The sequence below is a fragment of the Podarcis melisellensis genome (genome assembly GCF_964234715.1).
Source record: "Podarcis melisellensis genome assembly, chromosome: 10".
Lineage (NCBI taxonomy): Eukaryota > Metazoa > Chordata > Lepidosauria > Squamata > Lacertidae > Podarcis > Podarcis melisellensis.
The window spans coordinates 60,573,951-60,598,625 of NC_138542.1; the positions used below are offsets into that span (position 1 = coordinate 60,573,951).

The 24,675-nt window shown below is 45.6% G+C and overlaps 1 protein-coding gene and 1 long non-coding RNA gene across 2 annotated transcripts in view; one reads left to right on the forward strand and one right to left on the reverse strand.

The window, feature by feature from the left end:
• Positions 1-1,394: 1,394 nt before the first annotated feature.
• Positions 1,395-24,675, forward strand: part of DERA (deoxyribose-phosphate aldolase) — a 44,528-nt gene continuing 21,247 nt past the window's right edge. The window contains exons 1-6 of the mRNA XM_081927382.1: positions 1,395-1,513; positions 7,925-8,022; positions 11,590-11,737; positions 15,381-15,476; positions 16,408-16,542; positions 20,576-20,704. Coding sequence (XP_081783508.1) covers positions 1,483-1,513; positions 7,925-8,022; positions 11,590-11,737; positions 15,381-15,476; positions 16,408-16,542; positions 20,576-20,704 — 637 coding nt within the window. The 5' untranslated portion in view covers positions 1,395-1,482. The remainder of the gene's footprint in view (positions 1,514-7,924; positions 8,023-11,589; positions 11,738-15,380; positions 15,477-16,407; positions 16,543-20,575; positions 20,705-24,675) is intronic.
• The window catches only part of LOC309378927, a 169,842-nt gene continuing 154,773 nt past the window's right edge, over positions 9,607-24,675 (reverse strand). The window contains exon 2 of the long non-coding RNA XR_014172299.1: positions 9,607-10,428. This is a non-coding gene — a long non-coding RNA (uncharacterized lncRNA). The remainder of the gene's footprint in view (positions 10,429-24,675) is intronic.

Sequence of the window (24,675 nt, forward strand, 5' to 3'; positions counted from 1 at the left end):
CAAAACTGCAAGCTTAGCGCTGTGTGATGTTACCTTGCCTATCATCTGTGTGTCTGAGGTCTCTCAACTGGATTCAGCTAGTGAACTCTGTCTGGAAGCCCTGCACAAGGGTTCTTGTAAAGGTAAAGGACCTCTGAACAGTTAAGCCCAGTCAAATTTGGCTATGGGGTGCAGCACTCATCTCCCCTTTCAGGCTAAGGGAATGGGTGTTAGTCCACAGACAGATTTTCCTGGTCATGTGGCCAGCATGACCAAACCACTTCTGTCACACGGAACTCTTGACAAGTGCCAGAGCGTACGGAAATGCCATTTTACCTTCCTGTCGCAGCAGTACCTATTTACTTGTGCTGGGTATGCTTTTGAACTGCTAGGTGGGCAGAAGCAGGGACAGAGTAATGGGAGCTCACCCCATTGCAGGGATTTGAACGTCGACCTTCTGATTGGCAAGCCCAAGAGGCTGGGTGGTTTCCCCCCCACCTCCCCGTGTTCCCCCTGAAATTGGCTCAAGGTGGGGGTTGGATGGAAACCCAGTACCCTGTTCCATCTGCTGTATACACCACCTTGAGCTCCTTGGAGGAATGCAATGCAAGAATCTTCTCACTAAAGACAAGGCTTACAGACTTCAGTTCAAATTGCACTAAAGTGGATCCTAAACACACACACACACACACACTCTACAGTGGTCCCTCAGGTTAAGTACTTAATTCATTCCAGAGGTCCGTTCTTAACCTGAAGCACCACTTTAGCTAATGGGGCCGCCGCGCCGCCAGAGTATGATTTCTGTTCTCATCCTGAAGCAAAGTTCTTAACCTGAGGTACTATTTGTGGGTTAGCGGAGTCTGTAAACTGAAGCGTCTGTAACCCGAGGTACCACTGTATATCGAGTGTCAAAGGCCAGGTTAAAGAGGTGCGACTTCAGCAAAGGAGGAAAGCTGTACTGTGGTGCTAAATGCACTTCTGCGGAGAAAATCCCCACAATTTAGGGGCTGCCACATTTGCAGATCGCCTTGCATACAGAAGGTCCCAAGTTCAAGCCCAGGCCGACATCTCCAGATGCGTGTCTGCTGCTGTCAGTCATGCAGACAAGACTGAGCAAGGTGGAGAACCGATGGTTTTGACTCTTACCCAAAGGCAGCTTCCTAGGTTCCCATGGCAAATGAGGGGCACGTGTTCCCGAGTCAAATCTGCCTGGGATTAGGCTGCAGGGTGAACAGACCCTGCTGCAAACGTCAGATTCAAACAAGCAGTGGGAAACATCGCACTTGAAAACAAAACAGCGAAAGATTGAGGCCGGCTTGCAAGCGCAGCAAAACGACAAGCATACTTTGCATCGCCCGCTCCCCCACTCGGCGCGGACTTTGCAAAGACTCTCTTGCACGGCGGGGGGGGGGGGGAGGCGGGTTGAGGCAGCAGGAAGAGGAGGAGGAAACGCAGAGCAGGAAGTGCGGGAAGCTTGGAAGGAGAGGCGGGTTTGCCCCGATCATGGCTGCTAGGAACCAGGGCACGGCGCTAGGTAAGGCTGGCTCGGGTGCTGCCGAGCGGGAGGGCGCAGGCAGGCGCCAGGGTCGTTGCAAGCCCCGCGCGTGCTTACTCACAAGCAATCCCAGCTGTGCCCGTTTAGACGCAAGCCCTGCTCAATTCAGAGTGGCTTACTTCCAGGTCAATGGGGGGCTGGGATTGCAGGAGAAGCCCCACTGAATTCACCAGGGCTTGGGATACCCTGTGCCTGATTAAGGCTACGCAATGGTGCTGTCGGGGGCGCATTCATTAGGGGTGACCCCTCCCCAGACGCAACAGGACTGGCTTATATTTTTTGGGGGGGTGGGGTTTCCCACTCTTCCACTGGCTTTGCATGACCCTACATTCCAGAATCCAAAAATATTTAAGTATTCCACTGTCTACATACGGTATCCAACAGTGCAATTTTCTGTTTATGTCCTTAAATTCTGCTAATAAGATTTGCTATCCAGTGAGAGCATGCAGTGCAATCCTAAGCACTAGTATATAAAGTATTATTATTATTATTATTAGTAGTAGTAGTAGTAGTAGTAGTAGTATCCTGTCCTTCCTCAGAGGGGCAGCTCAAAGCAGCGCTCTTTGTCTTATCCTCACAACAGCCAGACAAGGTAGGTCAGGTTGAGAGCTGGCATAGAATAGAATCATAGAATCATAGAGTTGGAAGAGACCACAAGGGCCATCGAGTCCAACCCCCTGCCAAGCAGGAAACACCATCAGAGCACTCCTGACATATGGTTGTCAAGCCTCTGCTTAAAGACCTCCAAAGAAGGAGACTCCGCCACACTCCTTGGCAGCAAATTCCACTGTCAAACAGCTCTTACTGTCAGGAAGTTCTTCCTAATGTTTAGGTGGAATCTTCTTTCTTGTAGTTTGGATCCATTGCTCCGTATCCGCTTCTCTGGAGCAGCAGAAATCAACCTTTCTCCCTCGTCTATGTGACATCCTTTTATATATTTGAACATGGCTATCATATCACTTAGGGGACGCAGGTGGCGCTGTGGGTTAAAGCCTCAGCACCTAGGACTTGCCGATCGAAAGGTCGGCGGTTCGAATCCCTGCGGCGGGGTGCGCTCCCGCTGCTCAGTCCCAGCGCCTGCCAACCTAGCAGTTCGAAAGCACCTCCGGGTGCAAGTAGATAAATAGGGACCGCTTACCAGTGGGAAGGTAAACGGCGTTTCCGTCTGCGGCTCTGGCTCGCCAGAGCAGCGATGTCACGCTGGCCACGTGACCCGGAAGTGTCTCCGGACAACGCTGGCCCCTGGCCTCTTAAGTGAGATGGGCGCACAACCCCAGAGTCTGTCAAGACTGGCCCGTACGGGCAGGGGTACCTTTACCTTTACCTATCATATCACTGGCAAATGGCCCAGTGAGCTTTGTTTGGGTGGGGATTTGAACCCTGGTCTCTCAAGCCTTAAGAGCAGCATGCTAACTGCAGATGAGACGTATTTATGGAGAGGCAACACTGCTGAGGTCAGTGGCACTTTCACCTTAGTCAATGTGCTTTATTTACTGCCCAAGCTTGCTAGTGACCCCAGGAAGAAAAGAATTATGCATTTTGTAGTAGTTGGGGGAGAAGAGAAACTTTCGTAGCTGCAGCTTGTGAAGGGCGGTTGTGGGAATCCACTTATCTAAACTCCTTCTGCCACGCAGATTTGTGAAGATAGCTGCCTTCCCTTTCCCTTTCCCTTTGGTCATCCTTGGCAAAATTCCTCTTGTTATGAAAGGGTTTAAAGTCCACACCAGGGGAGCAGATCTATCTGAATCGCACGTGGGTTTAGTACATTGGTGGAAATTTGGTGCATGGATCCTCTTGCAAAAACTGCAAGTTGTTGTTATTGTTGTTGTTGTTGTTGTTGTTATTATTACATATACAGTGGTACCTCAGGTCAAGTACTTAATTCGTTCTGGAGGTCCGTTCTTAACCTGAAACTGTCCTTAACCTGAAGCACCACTTTATCTAATGGGGCCTCGCGCTGCTGGAGCAAGATTTCTGCTCTCATCCTGAAGCAAAGTTCTTAACCCAAGGTACTATTTCGGGGTTAGTGGAGTCTGTAACCTGAAGTGTATGTAACCTGAATGCATATGTAACCTGAGCTACCACTGTACATATACACCCTTCCTGTTTCGAGAGACAGTGCCTCTGAGGGTGAAATCAAATTGCTGTGTTACCATCTCCAAAGTGACCTCCATGGGGTGTGAGCCTGAGCTGTCGGTCTGGAGGTCCTTGGCTGCCAGGACATCAAGAACACGCACCCCACCCCGGCCTTGCTGATGTGGTCCAAAGGAAAGTAGAGCAGCACATCTGGCACCAGCATGCAAGGCATCATCCAATCATTAATTAGGGAGGCTGGTGTCAAACGTATTGCTCTACTTTCCTTTGGACCACATCAGCTTGGCTACAGGAGATGCCAGAAGGAGGTGTCCAAAGTGCTGCCCAAACTGTCTTAGGGACTCCGTTCCAGATATCTGTGGGGTTTCACTCCTGGGCCTTTTCATCTGAAGATACTCCACAGGGCAGCAGAGGTTTAGGATCAGAGTTTTCCTTCTCTTAGATGGGCTACCTTCCCGGGTTGATGAGCCGCATTTGCCCCTCACTTGCCTCTACGCAGCCTTTCTCAACCTGTGGGGCCCCAGATGTCGTTGAACTACAACTCCCATCACCCCTGGCTAGCAAGGCCAGAGCTCAGGGATGATGGGAGTTGTAGTCCAGCAACATCTGGGGACCCACAGGTTGAGAAATGCTGTGTCTACAGCATGTGCAGAAAATGCCTTCTTGACCGTTTGACCCGCTATTGGTCTCATGTTCTCAATCTGCTGGAGGGGAAGTCCCTAACTCACTGAGGGTTTTAGACCCATCGGCTACCCTCACCTGGTTTAACCAGCCAGTCAAAGCCGTTCTGAGGGTGTGGCCACTGTCACTTGCTGACACTTTCTAGGAGCTCAGTCTACAAAAGGTGAACATATTACACCAGAAGGAACACCCTGCCAGAGCTACTACCACTCCCCTACCATCTCAGACACTCCAAGGGTTTATACAAATAAATAATTATAATAATAATCTCTTATCAGCCCTAGCCAGTATGAGCAGTAGTCACGGGAGTTTTAGTCCAGAAGCATCTTGAGCGCTCCAGATTTGGTACGTCTATTTGGTGCACCTTGAGTATATAGGGATAGTAAAAGAAACTTGCAAGTTCGAAGATCGAGTAATGGAAAAGGCAGTAATAGGTTTAGTGCAGGTATAGGCAAACTCCGGCCCTCCAGACATTTGGGACTACAACTCCCATCATCCCTGACCACTGGTCCTGTTAGCTAGAGATGATGGGAGTTGTAGTCCCAAACGTCTGGAGGGCCGGAGTTTGCCTATGCCTGGTTTAATGCCTTGTTATGCACTACAAAGGAATTATAACTCTAATCAGGATACAGTGGTACCTTGGGTTACATACGCTTCAGGTTACATACGCTTCAGGTTACAGACTCTGCTAACCCAGAAATATTACCTCGCATTAAGAACTTTGCTTCAGGATGAGAACAGAAATCGTGCAGTGGTGGTGCGGCAGCAGCTGGAGGCCCCATTAGCTAAAGTGGTGCTTCAGGTTAAGGACAGTTTCAGGTTAAGAACGGACCTCCAGAACGAATTAAGTACTTAACCCGAGGTACCACTGTATATGTATTTGAAAAACAACGTCCCAAAAATGTAGAGATTGCAAGGCAAAACCATCACATATATAGGTTAGCAGTCCAGGCTCACTCAGGTAAGCTAACAAGTCCTAAGAGCTTTTTGAAAAGGTAACCAAAAAGCAAACAAAAACTCAATGCATATAAAAATCAAAGATCAAATTCTTAGAATGCTCACAACTGCGAATGGAACAGAAAGTCACCATTCATCTACAATTGCAAAATAGCACCAAATAACTGTCTGAGGGTAGAAATCCAGCCCTAGATTTTGGGGGTCCTCAAAAGACAAAGTGTGTTGGGGCCACAACTGAGGAGGCCCTGTGAAGAAATCCTGAGTATTGTAGGGAACACCAGATCAGAGGAGTTGACCCTCCAGCCCATTATTGTCAATTCTGACTGGCAGGAGCCAGTGTCTCGGGATTCGTGGTGAGCCCATTTCCCATTATCTACCACCTGATCTTTCTAAGTAGAGGTGCTAGGCCAGGGATGGGGACCTCTGACCTCCAGGTGGTGTTGAACTACAACTCCCACGATCCCTGTCTACTGGGCCATGCTGACTGGCGCTAATGGGAGTTGGCGTCCAACATCTTTTTAAGGCTGTCAGTGTGCCCTAGATATCTAAAATGGGTATCTCTGGATGCTTGTAGAAATCTCGCCTCTACCAAGACAGGCCTTGGATCCCCCTTGCTCAGTAGTGTAACTTGAAGTCATCTGTTCTACCCTCCGGAGCAGGAGAAAACAAGCTGGCTCCATCTTCCATGTGTCAGCCCTTGAGATCTGTGAAGACGGCTATCATCTCTCCTCTCATGAAGTATAGCACTTCATTGCCAGCCGTTTGGGCAGATATTCCACTTCGTGGGTTGGCACCGTTTTATACCAATTAAAGAGAATTCGCCTGTACTCTGTAGCCATCCAGTTCAAAGCTATCTTATTAACGTCCTTTTCTCTTTGGCGCAACACCAGCTATGCTGCCGTACCCTGAGGCATAATGGGCCAAGCTGCCTACAGTCACAGGCCCTCAAGTTAAAAAAAGAAAAGAAAAAAGGAAGATTGACTTTCCCATGAAACTTCTAAATACAGTTTTGAAGATTGTTCCCCCCCCCCCCACTCTCTCTTCTTCTTTTTTGGACACGTCTTCAGAGGGAGTAAAACATTTTCTCTTTTTTTTTCCAGAGGAGGATTAAAAGAAAGTTGGCTAATTAGCTGTAGTTTAACTGCTTTAATTACTTTTATCCCTAAAGCCCCATGAATATTTAGATGGAACAGATGACATATAAAAAATGGGACTATTCACGCTCCATGTTTAATGAATATCTAAGCTGCTTCCCTGCTCCTCCTTTGGCAGGTACTTGAGATGATTCACACATAATTCCCCCGCCCTCCAATATATCTAAATTTCTGACCTGCATTTGCCTGGAAAGCTGAACTCTGAAACAGCAGTTCCCAACAGAGGGTTGCACATCTTTCCCAGGCCTTGTATACCTGAAATGCATATTTTTTTTTTAAGAGCCACCCTTTTCTCTTGACTGTTTTTTTGTTTGATTTTTTTAAAAAAGGTTTTAATACTCTATTTTTAAATTGATGTTAGCTGCCCTGGGACCTTACTGTGAACGGCAAGTAAAAAATCCAATTAATAATAATATGTGCTTCTCCAGCTTACGTAGGAATAATCTGTGCATAGTATACGGGGGGATGCGGGTGGTGCTGTCGGTTAAACCACAGAGCCTAGGACTTGCCGATCAGAAGGTTGGCGGTTCAAATCCCCGCGATGGGGTGAGCTCCCATTGCTCGGTCCCTGCTACTGCCAACCTGGCAGTTCAAAAGCACATCAAAGTGTAAGTAGATAAACAGGTACCGCTCTGGCGGGAAGGTAAATGGTGTTTCCGTGTGCTGCTCTGGTTCACCAGAAGCAGCTTAGTCATGCTGGCCACATGAACCGGAAGCTGTACACCGGCTCCCTCGGCCAATAAAGCGAGATGAGCGCCGCAACCCCAGAATTGGTCACGACTGGACCTAGTGGTCAGGGGTCTCTTTACCTTTTTTACTATGGGGGGGGGACTTTATTTGTGAAGCAGTTCTCAAAAGAGGGCATGGGTCCCCAACTTTTCCAGTCCCCGGGTGACACATTTTGAAATCTGAGAAACTGGTATGGACATCACACTGCAAAACGGCTCAGGGATTGAAATTGTGGTTTAATTCTGATTAAACTTGAGTGTGGATAAGAAAGGCTACTGAATTTAGGTGATGCATGCAGAAGTGGCCAGAGTGGCTGGGGCAACTCAGTTAGATGGGCAGCACACAAATGATGATGATGATGATGATCATCATCATCATCATCGTCATCATTTTCATCGCAAAGTGTAGCCTTTCATCCTTGGCAGTTCGGAGAACGTTCCCTTGCATGGATCTGTCCACCCTGCCAGCTGCAGCCCAGGGTAAAAAGGGGGGGACAGGACCCCAAACAATCCTAAATGTAATTGAAAGAAGGGGGGGGGGGAAGAGTGGGGCAGAGGGCCTTAATAGGCACCAAGCAGCATATCAGGGGGCGCCATGTTGCTTATTGATTTGGTTTGGTTTAGTTTTTACGTCTTTGTTCTGCTTTATTATTTGGGTTACATAGATAAGATGCAATAAGAATACATTCAAAATAATAATAATAATAATAATAATAATAATAATAATAATAATAATAATAAATGTACTAAACGGAACTAGGCACCTTTCCTCACAGACCTCAGCTGGCTTGCGAGAGTCCGGGTGAACCAACCGGCCGTTCTGAGGCGGGCAGCTCAAATTCAGACACAGCGGGCTGTGAAAAAGAATTGGCAGGTAAGTGGCTCCCAGGAGAGAGTCGTGTCTGAGGGGGTAGGGAACATGTTTTGCGTGTCAAAGGTATTGAGAGTGAACCCTGGCATCTCCAGGTAGGTGCTGGGAGAATCCCCTGCTTGAAACTCTGGCTGCCGTTCAGTGTAGGCAGTGCTGCACAAGATGGGCCAGTTATCTGACTCCATATCGGGCAACGTCCTTTTTGCTCCTTGAGTATTCTGCTCTCGTGTTCCACAGACACCTGTTATACCTCCATGGGCTTTAATACCTTGGAAATTGAACGGAATCCGTTCCGGAAGTCCGTTCGACTTTCAAAACGTTCGGAAACCAAAGTGCGGCTTCTGATTGGAAGCTCCTGCAGCCAATCGGAAGCCATGGAAGCCCTGTCGGACATTCGGGTTCCAAAGAACGTTCACAAACCGGAACACTCACTTCCAGGTTTGCGGCGTTCAGGAGCCAAAACGTCCAAGTACCAAGGCGTTCGCGATCTAAGGTACTGAATTTTGTTCAAGTTGCCTATAGACATAAAAGATGGTGCTTGCCTTTTTTAATAATTCATTTTTGAGGACCATCGTAATGAGGCTGGTAAAAATATTCTTTTCCAACAGTGCATTTTTGCATACATGTGTGGTGGGTGTTGAGGCACCTCAGAGAGGGGCAAAACCACAAATAAGCTTTAAATACGTTGATTCATGAGTGGGTAGGCGTGTGCATTTTCTAAGCCACCTCTTGGACAATTCTTTTATTATTATCAGTGTATTTTTTTCTTTAAAAAATGTTTTGGGGTACTCTCATTTTGACTCAAGAAAAATCACCATTTTATACTTCAAATCGGGAAAAATAAATACAGGAAATGGACAAAAGTACAAAGATTCACAAAATGTTTAGGGGTATGCAACCCCCCAGAAAAAAAGCACTGATGATGATGATGATACTTGGAAACTCCTGGTCAGCCCTGGAGGCCTGGCAACCTTAACTGGGGCTGGTGGGACTTCAAGTCTAAAACTTATTTTCCAGACCCTGAATCACAGTGGTGCCTCGCACGACGAAAATAATTTGTTCCGCAAGTCTCTTCGTCTAGCGGTTTTTTCGTCTTGCGAAGCACGGCCATTAGCGGCTTAGCGGATTAGCGCTATTAGCAGCTATTAGCGGCTATTAGCAACTTAGCGGCTTAGAAAAAGGGGGGGGGAACTTGCAAGAACTTGCAAGACGTTTTCGTCTTGCGAAGCAAGCCCATAGGGAAATTCGTCTTGCGAAGCACCTCAAAAACGGAAAACTCTTTCGTCTAGCGAGTTTTTCGTCTTGCGAGTCATTCATCTTGCGGGGCACCACTGTATTTTGGTTGCCCTCCTCTGCACACATTCCAGCTTGTCAACATCCTTCTTAAATTGTGTTGCTCCTACTTGCACACATTATTCCAGGTGTGGTCTGACCAGGGCAGAGTAGAGAGGTACTATTACTTTCTTTGGTCTGGACACTAGACTTCTGTTGCAGCCTTAGAATGTTGGACATTCCCTTTTCATCATTGATTGATATTCTGTGTGGTTTTCATGGGTTTTGCGTATTTGTTTTTACCTAAATGAAAGAAAATTACTTAAATAGAACATCCACATTAGAGCAATGACTTTATATTACTGACTGAAATATCACAAAATCCTGTTTGGTTGCTCAACTAAAAGCATTGCCCTAATATGGATATTTGAATGTCTCTGCTTAAAAACTGCTAATAGTGGGTTTTAATATCAGCTTGGATTAGACTGACAAATTTCTTTGAAATATCCTGAGTGTTGGCGAAGGTTTGGCTATGGAATATGTAGTCAGACTCTCATAGCTCAGCCTCTTCTGTAAAAATAGCTTCTCGGTTAAACAACGAAAAAAAAAAAAAGCCCCCCTACAAGTTCACACCAATTCTTGGAACCGTTTTTGCTACATCTGTCTTCACAACTCGTTTTCCAACTGTGGAGGCCAGAATCTCTTTCCTAGGAGCCGATTATATATTCAATTTTAATTCCATTTATTTTAGCTGGAATAGGAATTCCAACAACAATAAAAGTGCACTTGGTTTCTTTTCTACACTTACGAAAAGCAAAACAAAGCGCTTCAGAGCAACAAGGGAAGATATCCTTTGTATCTACCCTGCTTTCTCCATGAGATAGGGAATCTAAATGATTCTCAAGGAGAGCTTGATTCATAACATCCATTCTCAATACAGCACAGCCTGCTTTCCAGCACTTTACACTGGGGTGTGAAAAGGTCTGGGGCAATTCTAGGAGGGTCTAGAAAGAGAAGCAAAGGGTGCTAAAACAGCTAAGTGCCACATTTCAAAACAGGTGGGTGCAGACCTAGAGCAATAGTCAGCCATGCAGTTCCATTAGCGGGAGGACTTATGGCTGTGCAGTGGAACTTTCTCTATGAGCCTCATAAATCTGTTCCGGATTTCCCCACAAACCTCTGGAGCAGATCTGGGGAGGCCATGAGGGGTTTGTGGGGAGCGGAGTTTCCACTAACCAAATAGGAAAAAACAACCATTACTTTGTTAAGTAAGCAGCTCATGTTGCGGTCTTGTGCTTTTCAGAAGCAACAGCCCCAGGACTCTGAACTGGGGTTCCCAGGGCAAGGCTTGGCAGGCTGCATTCCTCCGTGAAGTTCGGGAAGTTTAGTAAAGTCTGCCTGAAGTGAGCTGATTTCTTGATTTCACAGTCCTTTTTTTAAAAAAAAAACAACAAAAAACAAAAGCAAGATTTGATTTTGATTGGCTGACGAATTTTGGATGGAAACAAATTCTTCTACTAGCGTTACAGTGGTACCTCAGTTTTTTAACATAGTCCATTCCAAAAGACCGTTCGAGTTTTGAAACGTTCGAAAACTCAGTACGGAAGCCTCCGTACAGAAAACTCGATATGGAAGCCACGTGGCATGTTTGACTTCCAAGGCGAGTTTGGAAACCGAAGCATTTACTTGTGGGTTTACGGCGTTTGAAAACCGAAATGTTTGTCAGTGGAGACGTTTGAATACCACAGAGATGTAGAGAGTCCATTCCAATGTCAAACAGTTATTGGCAGTCAGAAAGTAATTCCCAATGTTTAGTTGGAATCTCCTTTCTTTTCATTTGAATCTGTTGGTTCAGGGCCTATCTTCTGCAGCAAGGGAAAACATATTGGAAGAAGGCTATCACATTACCTCCCAGTATTCCTTTCTCTAGGTTATAATACTTTAAATGCAAGGCAATGGGTCCAGTGCAATCTGGACAAATTTATGCCCTTCTAATTCCCATACATAAAATCTGGACCGGTGAGAAGGATCCTTGTTGAAAGCAGGGTTTGGCCAGCTGGGTTTGGGAGCATTTTCAGCAAAATGGTTTGTTTAAAAATCGCCAGAAGCTTCTGATCTTCTCCTGGAACAGAAAATAGATGAGAGGAGGGAAAGTGAGAGTCTATGGTTCATTGTAGCTTGTTTATATACCAGCACTCTTATCTGTCCTGGCCTCCGAAGTCCCAGGTGTTCTCTAGGCATGCAACTATACGATAAGGCCTTTTCCTAATATATATGTATATTTCTATATGATAAAAGGCAGCTTGGCACCTGAGGGCCGTCACCTGCATCGACCTCACCACCCTTTCGGGCGATGACACCCCTTCCAACGTCTGCAGGTTGTGCTACAAAGCCAAGCATCCCATCCGAGGGGATCTGTTGCAAGCTATGAGCGTGGACGACAAAGGTAAGTCTTTCTGTGCAAATCAGGAACAGAACCTTGGTTCTGTTAAGGTCATGCTGACCTTTAAAGCCCTAAACGGCCTCGGTCCAGTATACCTGAAGGAGCGTCTCCACCCCCATCATCCAGCCCGGACACTGAGGTCCAGCTCCGAGGGCCTTCTGGCTACAAGAAGCCAAGTTACAGGGAACTAGGCAGAGGGCCTTCTCAGCAGTGGCACCCGCCCTGTGGAACGCCCTCCCAGCAGATATCAAAGAGAAAAATAACTACAGTGGTACGTCAGGTTAAGAACTTAATTCGTTCTGGAGGTCCGTTCTTAACCTGAAACTGTTCTTAACCTGAAGCACCACTTTAGCTAATGGGGCCTCGCGCTGCCGGAGCACGATTTCTGTTCTCATCCTGAAGCAAAGTTCTTAACCCAAGGTAATATTTCTGGGTTAGCAGAGTGTGTAACCTGAAGCGACTGTAACCCGAGGTACCACTGTACCAGACTTTTAGAAGACATCTGAAGGCAGGCCTGTTTAGGGAAGCTTTTAATGTGTATCTGGAAAAGACACATGGACTGTTTGTGTGCCAACTCCCTTGGATCGATCCTCTGGTGCGTGATGGTTTCTGCTGAACGGTTAGTCCCACTCAGAAGGACAATCTGGATTCCAGGGCTTCAGCTGAAGAAGTGAGAACTGCAACGAAATGTTGCAGTGTGGAGCACTCCTGTTGAGGGTGCTAAGCTCTTTTAGAATTCTCCATTGCATTTCCTCTCCCTTTCGGGTTTTTCCATTCCCCTCCCACCGCCCCAATAGTCTTAACCATTCTTTGGCCACAGAGCATGCAAGCGCTCACAGTTCTTTTTCTGGGGTTCCCTTCCACTTCAAAGTCCCCGTCCCCACCCCTTGTACTTCTGCAGACATTCCCCCACTCCTACTTATTCCTCCTTATTTTACTTACTTAAGGTAAAGGTAAAGGGACCCTGACCATTAGGTCCAGTCGTGGCCGACTCTGGGGTTGCGGCACTCATCTCACTTTATTGGCCGAGGGAGCTGGCGTACAGCTTCCGGGTCATGTGGCCAGCATGACTAAGCCGCTTCTGGCGAACCACAGCAGCGCATGGAAACGCCGTTTATCTTCCCGCTGGAGTGGTACCTATTTATCTACTTGCACTTTGACGTGCTTTCAGACTGCTAGGTTGGCAGGAGCAGGGACCGAGCAACGGGAGCTCACCCCGTCACAGGGATTCGAACCGCCAACCTTCTGATTGGAAAGTCCTAGGCTCTGTGGTTTAACCCACAGCGCCACCTGCGTCCCATTTTACTTACTTATATTTGTACAAATATTTATATATGGCTCACTTGTATAAAACATCAAGGCGGCACGTACAAATCCAATGAAGCATGGAAACAAACTGTCATAAAAATGATTTGCAGTGGGGGTTAATTAAAGAACAGAATAGGCTTTTCGGCATAAAAAAATATATTTGAGAGGCACCTGAAAGTTAACATTGAAGATGCCTGGCAAATCTCTGCTGGAAGAGCTATACTAAATGCCCAACTTCAGGTTGAAGACAGTCATATTTTTTCATTCATTTTCTTTTTCATTCATTACATACACCTCAAATTCTTAACATTTGCTATATATTCCTCCCTCCCTCCCCTCCAAGACTTTCCCCAACTTCCGCTTCTGGTTTGTTTCTATTTTCACCCATTTTGCTATCTCTTAACAAAAAAAGTTATTAATAACACAACATCAAACCTAAAAAAATAAAAGTAAATACACCATCATATGTCACTATCTTCTAAACATTTTCTGATGCTGATAATGTGAATGTTTATTTAAATCCTGCCATCAGGTCTATTGACTTTCTTTGTTTCCGCAAATATAATATGAATGAATCATAGAATCATAGAGTTGGAAGAGACCACAAGGGCCATTGAGTCCAACCCCCTGCCAAGCAGGAAACACCATCAGAGCACTCCTGACATATGGTTGTCAAGCCTCTGCTTAAAGACCTCCAAAGAAGGAGACTCCACCACACTCCTTGGCAGCAAATTCCACTGTCGAACAGCTCTTACTGTCAGAAAGTTCTTCCTAATGTTTAGGTGGAATCTTCTTTCTTGTAGTTTGGATCCATGGCTCCGTGTCTGCTTCTCTGGAGCAGCAGAAACAGCCTTTCTCCCTCCTCTATGTGACATCCTTTTATATATTTGAACATGGCTATCATATCACCCCTTAACCTCCTCTTCTCCAGGCTAAACATGCCCAGCTCCCTTAGCCGTTCCTCATAAGGCATCGTTTCCAGGCCTTTGACCTTTTTGGTTGCCCTCCTCTGGACACGTTCCAGTTTGTCAGTGTCCTGGTTCCCAATCTTTTTCAAAGTCTCTGTTGTCTTTTTCTCTTAGTCTGTCTGTCATTTTTGCCAGTTCTGCATAGTTCATCAACTTCCCTTGCCATTGTTCTTTAGTTGGTATTTCTCCAGTCTTCCAATTTTGTGCAATCAACATCCCAAACTTTGCCCCCTTTTTGGTGCATTGTTGTATTTGCTAACATTTCGTTATTAAATTTTACTCATGGTGGTTGGTTTTGAGATGCATTCTGGTTTTTATTTGTTGTTAACTGCTTTGTGAGTGACTGTTTTCACGGGAAAGTGGCATAAATATGACCCATAGATCTTCTGTTGCCCAGATCATGGAATGAATAAGCCTGATAATATTCAAACACCCTCCCTGCCTCCCATCATCACCCATTTATAAGGTTTCAGTGAGTAGTGGAGCGTGTGTCTGCCTGCCTTTTCGAGGCAGCTGCTTTTTCTGCAAAAGGTCCCACGTTCAGTCTCTTTCTAAACAAATCTCTGTCAGAGACAATAAAATAGCTAGGTGGCAGTATAACGCAGGTTCTTCAGCTATGTTGCCTTGCTTTTTCAGTATCTGCCATGCTACAAATAAGGCTATTCACACACTGTATAGTTTTTGTTTTTGTTAAATAAAGGTTCTTCTACAAAATAAAGAATTCTATTTTATTTACAACATTTTTATACCACCCATAAGCAAAAGGTTTTCTGGGAGGTCTACAGATTCGCAGCAAAGGAGCACGAAATATGGCTTGAACCATTCTTTTTTTTAAAAAAGGTGTCAAAGTGAAAAGCAAAAACCCGTGAAAGAGAACTTCTATAAGTTCTAAAGGGGGATCTTCGCCTCCAGTTGTGACCTGACTTCATACTGGCAAATAAAAACTCTGGAACTTCTCGATGCTCAAGAGAAGCGGGAAGTACATAATAAGATGTGGCTTTGTTCTGCATCCATTATCAGAGGCGTCATGTGCCCAGATGCCAGTTTTTGGGACTCACAAGGGCTGTTGGCCACTGTGGGAATAGGATGCTGGACTAGATGGGCCTTTGGCCTGATCCAGCAGAACACAGTTCTTACTTTCTTAATATATCCAATATTTAAGTTCTCAACACTGAATTCTTGCTTTGGGGAATGGGAAAGATGGGCCCTTGGAGTCACTGTTTGTGAAACAGGAAAGCAAAATGATGCGCCACCATGGAAATTATATATATATAATCTACGCATTTGGCAATTTGCTGCCCTTTGTGGCAAGGCTGGCCCTGAAAGTGAGTCGGAAACTAAAGTGGACCATATTCTTGATCTGTTTGCAGGCATTACTACTGCTGCCGTTTGCGTCTATCCAGCAAGAGTTGCTGATGCAGTGAAAGCACTGAAGGCTGCTGGCTGTGACATCCCAGTAGCTTCAGGTAAGCTTTCCTCCTGTGTTTCAAGAGGGGAGTCTGAATGCCCTAGTGTAGGCCCTGTCTCTTCATGTGGAGCCTGACTTGACCGCACGCATTCCCATTATGTGGCCCTTGGAGGATTACGAGGGGTGAATGTGGCCCCCGAGCCAAAGATTAGTCACCCCTGGTATAAGGGCTGCGGCAACAATGTGTATCACTGTTTGGGGTTTTTATTGTTTATGTGGAAATTGCTCAGTTTGGTTTTGTATTTTTTAATAGTTTGTTTATTGTTTATGACTACTTTTGTTATGTTGTAGTTATGTGGGTTTTTTTATCTAGTAAGCCACCTTGGGCATGGTTTGAGCTGTGGAAAGGTGGCATACACATAAGATTATGTATGCCTGTGACGCAGTGCTGATCATAGCTGTCAACTTTTCCCTTTTCTTGCGAGGAATCCTATTCAGAATAAGGGAATTTCCCTTTAAAAAACGGAAACGTTGACAGCTATGGCACTGCTGATGAAAGTTAATTTGCTTGCTGCAGCTCTGCTTTCCCCCTTTCCTGTTTATATTGCAATTACATGAGGGCAGAATGCTTGAAAATCATCGATGTGTGAATCAGTGATTGCCAGCTCCCATCAAACCCAGCCTGCACAACCCAACAGCAAGGAATTATGGGAGTTGTAGTCCAACAGACCTGAAGGGCACCATGCTGGCCTCTTCTGCTTTAGAGTCTCGTGTGTGGTGCTAGTTTAACCGCTTACTTTCACACTTCCCCCTTTTGTTGAGGAAAAAAAGAGACTGGAAATTTGGGAGGGATTGTGGATGGTTGGATTGTGGGAAGTACATGACTGTGGTGAACCAGTTCTATAGATTTGGCAAGCTCATGCCTGTTGCCCCCACTGCTATGTCTCACCAAGACTAATAACTTGCACTGTGTGTGTTTTTTCTCTTAGTGGCAACTGGATTTCCAGCAGGACAGACACCTCTGAAAACCCGCTTGGAGGAGATCCGCCTCGCTGTGGACGATGGCGCCAGAGAGATAGACATCGTCATTAACAGAACCTTAGTCCTGACAGGCCAGTGGGAAGGTGAGCATTAAGGGAGTCCTGACAGAAAAATGGTTGCAGGAACATCAGGAGAGCTCCGCTGGGTGAGACCAAAAGGCCTGTCTGGTCCAGCATCCTGATCTCACAGTGGCCAACTGGTTGCCCAGAAAATGTACACAATGGCACGTATCCCATGGTGACCCCAGCAACTGGTATTTAGAGGCTTCTGCAGTACTGCCTCTGATACTGGAGATAATATAGCCATCATGTCCCGTGGATATCCTCCACGAGTCTGTCTGATCTCCTTCGAAAGCCGTCCAAAATGGCAGCCGCCGTAACATCTAAAGGTAGCAAATGCGACAATTTAACAATGCACTAAATGAAAATCTGCTTCCTTTTGACAGTCCCGAATCTCCCGTTTTCCAGCTTCCTTGGGTTACCTTGGGCTCTGGATATTTTGAGCCAAAAATTACCCAATGTTGTTCAACTATTTGTATTTTAACTCTTTTATAGTTGAGCACAACTGAAAACAACAACAACAACAACAATGATAATAATTAAATTAAATGATAAAATAAAAACAATCATAATAATTTTATTATTTGTACCATGCCAGCACTTCAGTTTGAGCCCAGAAGCTAACCAGCACAGGTCTTTTTCCTGATTCTTTTCCCTGGCTATGTGGGGTTTGAACCTGAGAGCCTTTGTTCTCTTTTTGCACAATTTGCTGCCGCCTGCCTGGTGATGGCAGGGGAAGTCCGTTACCCCAATGCATTTGTCGCTGACAACGATCAGGCCCGTGTATCGGCAAGATTTCCTTTTCTTTTTCTATTTTACAAAGCTTTCCTTCCGCAAAGGAATATTGTGAAAAATAAATTTTCTCCCGCTTTTGTCTTAACTTCATGTGAAATGGGGAGGGGAAAGGAAACTAACATGGGTGCCAGCGCTCTAATTATTTCCAAACAGAATTGTTAAAAAGAACTCGAGGGGTTGTTGGCCTAGCGTTACTTTAAAAAAAAGAAAAGAAAGAAGGAAAGTGTGTTTGGTTCCTGACAACAAAATCTCTGTGTTTTCTAATTGGTGTTCGCAGAATCTCAGTGCATCCTCAGTCCCATTTAGATTGCTGTTGCGAGTTGTCTCCCTGGAATGCTATTAATTAGCAAGCTTTTTAATACAGTAGGAGAAGGCTTTTCTCTGTAATTGGTTTTCTCTTAATGTACCTTGAATGGTTTGCCTTTAAATGCTGACAGTGCTCCAGTAACTAAGCTCTGTGTTTGTACAATTAGCATCCTTCCATTACAATGCAACATTTCTTTAGCTGGAGGATGTGGTGCTAAAGGCCTCTTTTACCAAGTAGCTTCGTCGTAGACAATGTTCTGTTGAACTCATGCAGGCTATTTTTTTTATTTCCACCCTCCCTTCCTCTGGGGAGCTCAAGGGACGAGCGCACACAGTTATCTCCCCGACCCACACTATTTTATTGTTGCAGCAACCCTGTGGGGTAGGTTAGACTGAGAGGTAGCAGCTCACCTGAGGTCACCCGGTCAGCTTCAAGGCCTGGCAACTCCTAGTCCAATGCTCTAACTACTATACCATGCAGATTTGACATTGGCCGTGTGTTGCACATCATGATAAGCTAGGGTTTATCTTCTGGCATTTTTGCACAAGTGGTGTGCTGCTGCAAGCACCCCCATTGCTCTCACTGTGTGCTCCTCCTCTGGCACAAGGGAGAAAGCCCTGCTGCTGTTAAGCTTGGCTTCATATAGTGCCCAAACCCGGGATCGTGGCCTGTTTCTCCTTAAGAAGCTCACCTTCAAAGGCTGACGCCACGCTGTGCTTTAAAGCTGGCAAATGATCCTGGCTTGTTACCAGGATCCTGGGCAGCTGACGTAATGGGACACCAAGCTTAACTTGTGGTTTCATAGAGTGTTTGCCCCACTTACGCCCAGCTGAGGAGTGAAGCAGGAACAGTTTTTTAAAACTTATTTCATTTTGAGCATTTGTATCCTGTTCTTCAGGGCTCCCAGAGCGTCTTGTTGTTGTTGTTTAGTCGTTTAGTCGTGTCCGACTCTTCGTGACCCCATGAACCAGAGCATGCCAGGCACTTCTGTCCTCCACTGCCTCCTGCAGTTTGGTCAAACTCATGCTGGTAGCTTTGAGAACACTTCGAGCTGGTCTGCCCAGAGTTCAACTCACTGTTGACTCATGTGAAGCTTGTGGTCTACATAGACCCCTAGATCCTTTTCACATGAACTACTGGCAAGCCAGGTGTCCCCCATCTTGTATTTGTGCATCTGCCTAAGTGCAGAAACTTACATGTCTTTCTATTGAAATTATTTTTGTTGGTTTTGGTTCAGTTCTCCAATCAGTTAAGGTCATTTTGGGAGAGGCTTCTCTCTTCCATATCCAGAGGCTAGATGTTCAAAGCTTGGATCCTAAGATGTGGTGCTAAAAGTGTCGGGGTAGGACGCTAGAGTTCAAATCCCCACTCAGCCACAACGTTTACGGGATGACCTTGGGCCAGTCACCATCTCTCAGCAGACCTACTCCACAGGAGTAGGGTAAAAAGGGGGGGGGTCAAACCATGTATGCCATCTTGAGCTCCTTGGAGAACAGGTGAGATAGATTTACAATAATAAAGAACTATGTTCACTGGATGACCTTGAGCCCTTTTTGCCTCTCAGCTAACCTACTGTGGAGATTAAATGAGGAGGGGAAGGATCCCAAACACCACCTTGAGCTCCTTGAGGAAAACACAGGGCAGGCATAGGGAAACTCGGCCCTCCAGATGTTTTGAGACTACAATTCCCATCGTCCCTGACCACTGGTCCTGTTAGCTAGGGATGATGGGAGTTGTAGTCCCAAAGCTTCTGGAGGGCCAAGTTTGCCTATGCCTGACGTAGGGTGCAGACACAATAAATAAATAAACAGGAAATTCAGAAGAGGAAAACTTCCCGTCCCTTGCTCCCCTGATAACACATCCTACATCGTTCAAGCCATTCTACAGAAGCAATGGTGGCTGCTCCTTAAGCTAACATTTTAGGATTGAAGCCCATGTTCAGAGCTACATCACATTCTTTGTCCCTTGGTCGTGGTATATTAGTGGGGCTGGGGGGAAGTAAATGCAAGAGAGAAAAATCGTGTGTGTTTTTAACATTTTCTTTGCACTAATGGAAAATTGTTAGGGGAAAGTCGTCTATCAGAAAGGAGTTCAGTAACTCCAGTGCAAAGACTCAGCTCCTAAACTCAAAGAGGGAGCCGACACAAAGCAGTTGATTTTATATTCCAATCCATTAGAGAGCACTTAAAATAATTGTTAAAAGACCAGGCTTAGACAAATTATAGTTCAAGTGGCGCGAAGATACTCAACAATAGGTAACAGCAGATTTAACTTAAGGCTTGGCGTAATTGGACGTACACTAAAGTACTTAACATTTTCAGCAATTTTTGAAATGTATTAAGAACGTGGAGACTTGTTCCGAACGGCCACCAGCCATCCATCAAGCACGACCCTCAACTTTGCCATGGGCTTTTTAAAAAGCTCTAAAAAGGGGGAAAGGAAAGAAAAGGAGAGACTGAGGTGCTGCTGCTGGGGAGAATCAAGGACGTTTTCCACCCACATTACGAATTTTACGAATGCAGAGTGTGTCACAGAATTTCAAAGCGAGTGTGCCGTCTAATAGCAGGTGCAAGAGGCAATTAACACACTCACAGCATTGTAAATACCCAGCCCCCCCAAATTACTAGCCAGCCAATAAACAAACAAACAAACAAACAAACGGGCTAGTCTCGCTAGGGGTTGGCAGAAGAGGGAACCCAGCTACTTGCTGTCCTTCTGTGTTAAGAACACAAGAAGAGCCTGTTGTTATTGTTGTTATTGGTTTCTATTGATTTATTGGTTGGTTTGTTGCTCGTATAGGATATTTTGGTTTTTAATACTCAGTGCTTTGTTGTGTTTTTATATATGTTGTAAGCCACCCAGCGTGACTGGGGAAACCCAGCAAGATGGTCAGGATATAAGTTTAAAATTATTATTATTATTACTATTAACCCAAAAAAAATTCCTTTCTGCTAGGTCTCTACGAAGAAATACGTCAGTGTCGTCAGGCCTGTGGAGAAGCTCATATGAAAACTATTTTGGGGACAGGAGAGCTGGGATCGCTTACTAATGTCTACAAAGCAAGTCTTGTAGCCATGATGGCAGGTAACTTCCTTTATTTATTTATTTATTATTTAATAAATACAATTGCTAGTTGCTTGTTATCCCCCACCCTGCATCACCTGCACTTTCCTCAGGACTGTGATCTCGTGCAGGTCACTTGACTCACACAGTTTTTGGCCTGGACATGTTGGAGGGTAAAGGTAAATAGACCTCTGACCATTAGGTCCAGTCGTGGCCGACTCTGGGGTTGCGGTGCTCATCTTGCTTTATTGGCCGAGGGCGAACATGTAATGTAATGGTAATGTAGCCAGCATGACTAAGCTGCTTCTGGTGAACCAGAGCAGCACACGGAAACATCGTTTACCTTTGCGGCAGAGCGGTACCTATTTATCTACTTGCACTTTGACGTGCTTTCGAACTTCTAGGTTGGCAGGAGCAGGGACCGAGCAACGGGAGCTCACCCCGTCACGGGGATTCAAACCGCCAACCTTCTGATTGGCAAGTCTTAGGCTCTGTGGTTTAACCCACAGCGCCACCCGCGTCCCATGTTGGAGGGTATGATATAATAAAAGGCTGTTGTGACCGGCTGTTTTTTGGCAACAAGGCCCACTGCAGCCCAAATTTTGGGAGGCCTTGTGTGGAGCAGAGTGCGCCAAGGCAAGATGAAAGAGAGGCCATATGAAGAGCAGTCAAATCTACTATAGCAGGACTAGGGGACACTGCAGGAATACTTGAACCAAAAAGCTTGAACATCCATGATACCAGGTACCATGGCCCAGATCCCAGGCAGAGCCAATGATGTACCTCTCCACCCTCCCCTTTGACTCCTAAAATAAAGGGTTGTATTCAGCTTAGCTTTACTTAGAGTAGATGTATTAAAATTTATGAGCCTAACTTCGTCACGTTCCTTAATTTCAGTGGGTTTACTTTGAATAGCTCTTGGCTAAATACCACCCATAGATATTCAGGACCAACCCTATTCTTCCGGTTCCTAATTTTTGAAACTAGTTTTAATGTATTTTTATATTGTTGTAACCCGCACTCGGACCTTACGGTGAAGGGTAGGGAACAAATTCAGAAAATAACCGTTAAGTGGGCAGTTAGCCCTGTAGAATTAGCAGCCTTTCCTACAGAACTGCTAGAACGGGGCTGCTGGTTAATTTAACACTGCGGGGTTCTCAAAATCTTTGTTTTGATTTTTCCTTAAATAAAAACAAGTTCTGAAGTTCACCTCTCCTTTCCACTCTGTGTTTTTTTGAAATGCAGTTTCACTGCAATACAGCAGATGGCTCTGCTGTTAACACTATCCCCCCTCCCTCCTCAGCCCGCATTGTTATAACAGCACTGTGGCAGCTTCCCATTTTTAAATATACACAATAGCTTTCAACGATCTGCGGCTTCGTAAGCGGCTAAGCGTGTTTTTGTTTCCGTTTGAATCGAGTGCAGCGGCCAAACGCATCAGACCACACTGTGAAAGCGGAGCGTTTCCTTCTCCTCAGAAACGAGCCCTCCGTTGGAAGCCAGTATGGCATAATGGTTAGAGTGTTGGAATAAGACCCGGGAGACCAGGGTTCAAATCCCCACTCAGCCATGAAGCTCGCTGGGTGACCTTGGGCCTGTCGCCGTGTCTTAGCCTTAACCTACCTCATGGGCTTGTTGGGAGGATTGGAATGGAATGGGGAGGAAGAAAACCACCACCACGAGGTCCTTGGAAGATAAAAGTAATGTATAGATGCAATAAATAATAATAATAAGCCAGCACTAATGGAAGGACATTAAAAAGAGACTGGCTGCTGAACCAGCACCTTGGACAAGGAAAGCCTCTGGTGGAGGTGAAGTCCATCAGGGATCACCAAACTTTTTCAGCAGGGGGCCGGTCCACTGTCCCTCAGACCATGTGGGGGGCCGGACTATATTTTTTGGGGGGTGGAATGAATGAATTCCTAGGCCCCACAAATAACCCAGAGATGCATTTTAAATAAAAGGACGCATTCTACTCATGTAAAAACTTGCTGATTCCTGGACCATCCGCGGGACGAATTTAGAAGGCGATTGGGCCGGATCTGGCCCCCGGGCCTTAGTTTGCCTACCCATGCCATAGATCATGCGCTGTGAGAAGAATAACTACTTCTTTCTTTTCTGGCTACATCTGCACCATAAATTTAAAGCCCTGTTAAACCACTTCATGGCTTCTCTCAAAGCATCCTGGGAACTGTATTTTTTTTTAAGGGTCCTGAGAGTTGCCAGGAGACCTTTATTTCTCTCACAGGGGTAGCATTCCCAGAGTGGTTTAACGATCAAGCCCTCTTCCCGGGAATCATAGAGGTTGGAAGGGACCCATGAGTCATCTAGCCCAACCCTCGGCAGTGCAGGAATCTTTTACATGGGGCTCGAACCCAAGACCCTTAGGTTAATAGTCTCATGCTCTGCTGACTGAGTTGCCCCAGGAACTCTGAGAGTTGTAGCTCTGTGTGTGGAATAGGTAACAACTCTCAGCTCCATTGACAAACTTCGGTTCCCAGAAGCTTTGGGGGGAAGCCTTAACTGTTTAAAGTGGTATAATAGTGCTTTAGATGTGTGGTACAGATTTTGCCTTTGTCCTGAACCACTCTATTCAGCTTCATTGGAAGTCCTCAGGTTCTAGTAGCACAAGAGAGGATGAAAGAAGAAGAAGAAGAAGAGTTTGGATTTGATATCCCGCCTTTCACTCCCCTTCAGGAGTCTCAAAGTGGCTAACGTTCTCCTTTCCCTTCCTCCCCCACAACAAACACTCTGTGAGGTGAGTGGGGCTGAGAGACTTCAGAGAAGTGTGACTGGCCCAAGGTCACCCAGCAGCTGCATGCGGAGGAGCGGAGACGCGAACCCGCTTCCCCAGATTACAAGACTACCGCTCTTAACCACTACCCCACACTGGCTCTCCCAATCCACTTTAATCAATTCCATGCCTCTTTTTTATACAGCCTTGAATAAGGCCTACAGTCCCATGCCAGGCTTCCCAAGTAACTGAGCTTGGGCTCGGAAGGCTGTTTTGCCCTGGATTGCTGTGCAATTTCCCGGAAGGAGGTCTGTTGTGGTTGTTGTTGTTGTTGTTGTTAACATTTGTATGCCACCCTATACCCGCAGGTCTCAGGGCAGTTCACAAGACAAAATGACAGTATAAAAATACAAAATACATAACCAAAATAAAAACAACCCAATAACCTCTCCCCACCCCCCCCAAAAAAATTCCCCACATTTTAAAAGGGCATTAAAAGGATGGTGCTTTGGCAGAAAACAAGCAGACATGCTTGTGTTGAATAGGGAAACCAGCAAGATGGGCAGGGGGAGAGGAAGGTCCAAAACCGTTGAAAAGGTGCAATGTAAACCAAAGTCAGAGAGCACGCAGCCTGCTTTGTGAAGGGAGGAAAAGACTTGCAGAGTTGGCACCTCTGTGTGTGTGTTTTTTAAATTATTTATAGATGCAGCTTTTGATATAGTATCTGAGCTTTCAGAGCCTCTCTTGTATTGGAAATTGGTTGGGTCAGTGCATGAATTGCTGGCTGCTCAGTCCAATGGAAGAGGTCTTGGATTGTCTCCCCTCCAGAGGTAGTTTTGGGTTCTCTTCCTATCTTGGGTTCCTGCTGCGCTTGTGTTTGTTTTAATTTGCTGGTGAATAATTTAAAGGGGCCTGTTTATTTTTTAATAAAAGGGAAAGATATAAATTGTCTTGAGTGTGGGTAATGTTACTTACAGCTGCCACCGAACAGATGCTTGGCGTTTCCAAATAGATATTTTAGTCCGCAATCAGGAGAAAAGAACAAACTTCACCCCCCTTTTGGAAAAAAAAAATCACTCCCACCCATCCTTTTAAACTTTATTTTCTGACAAGATTCCCGCCCGCCCCCTATCTCCAGAGAGATATATAAGAGTTGTATTTGATATAAATATTTAATTCCCTTGTGCTAATTTCTTTTTTTTTTTTTTAGTGGGCTTTTTTATTTTCCTTTCTTTTGAGGGACAGGGGTTGCATGTTA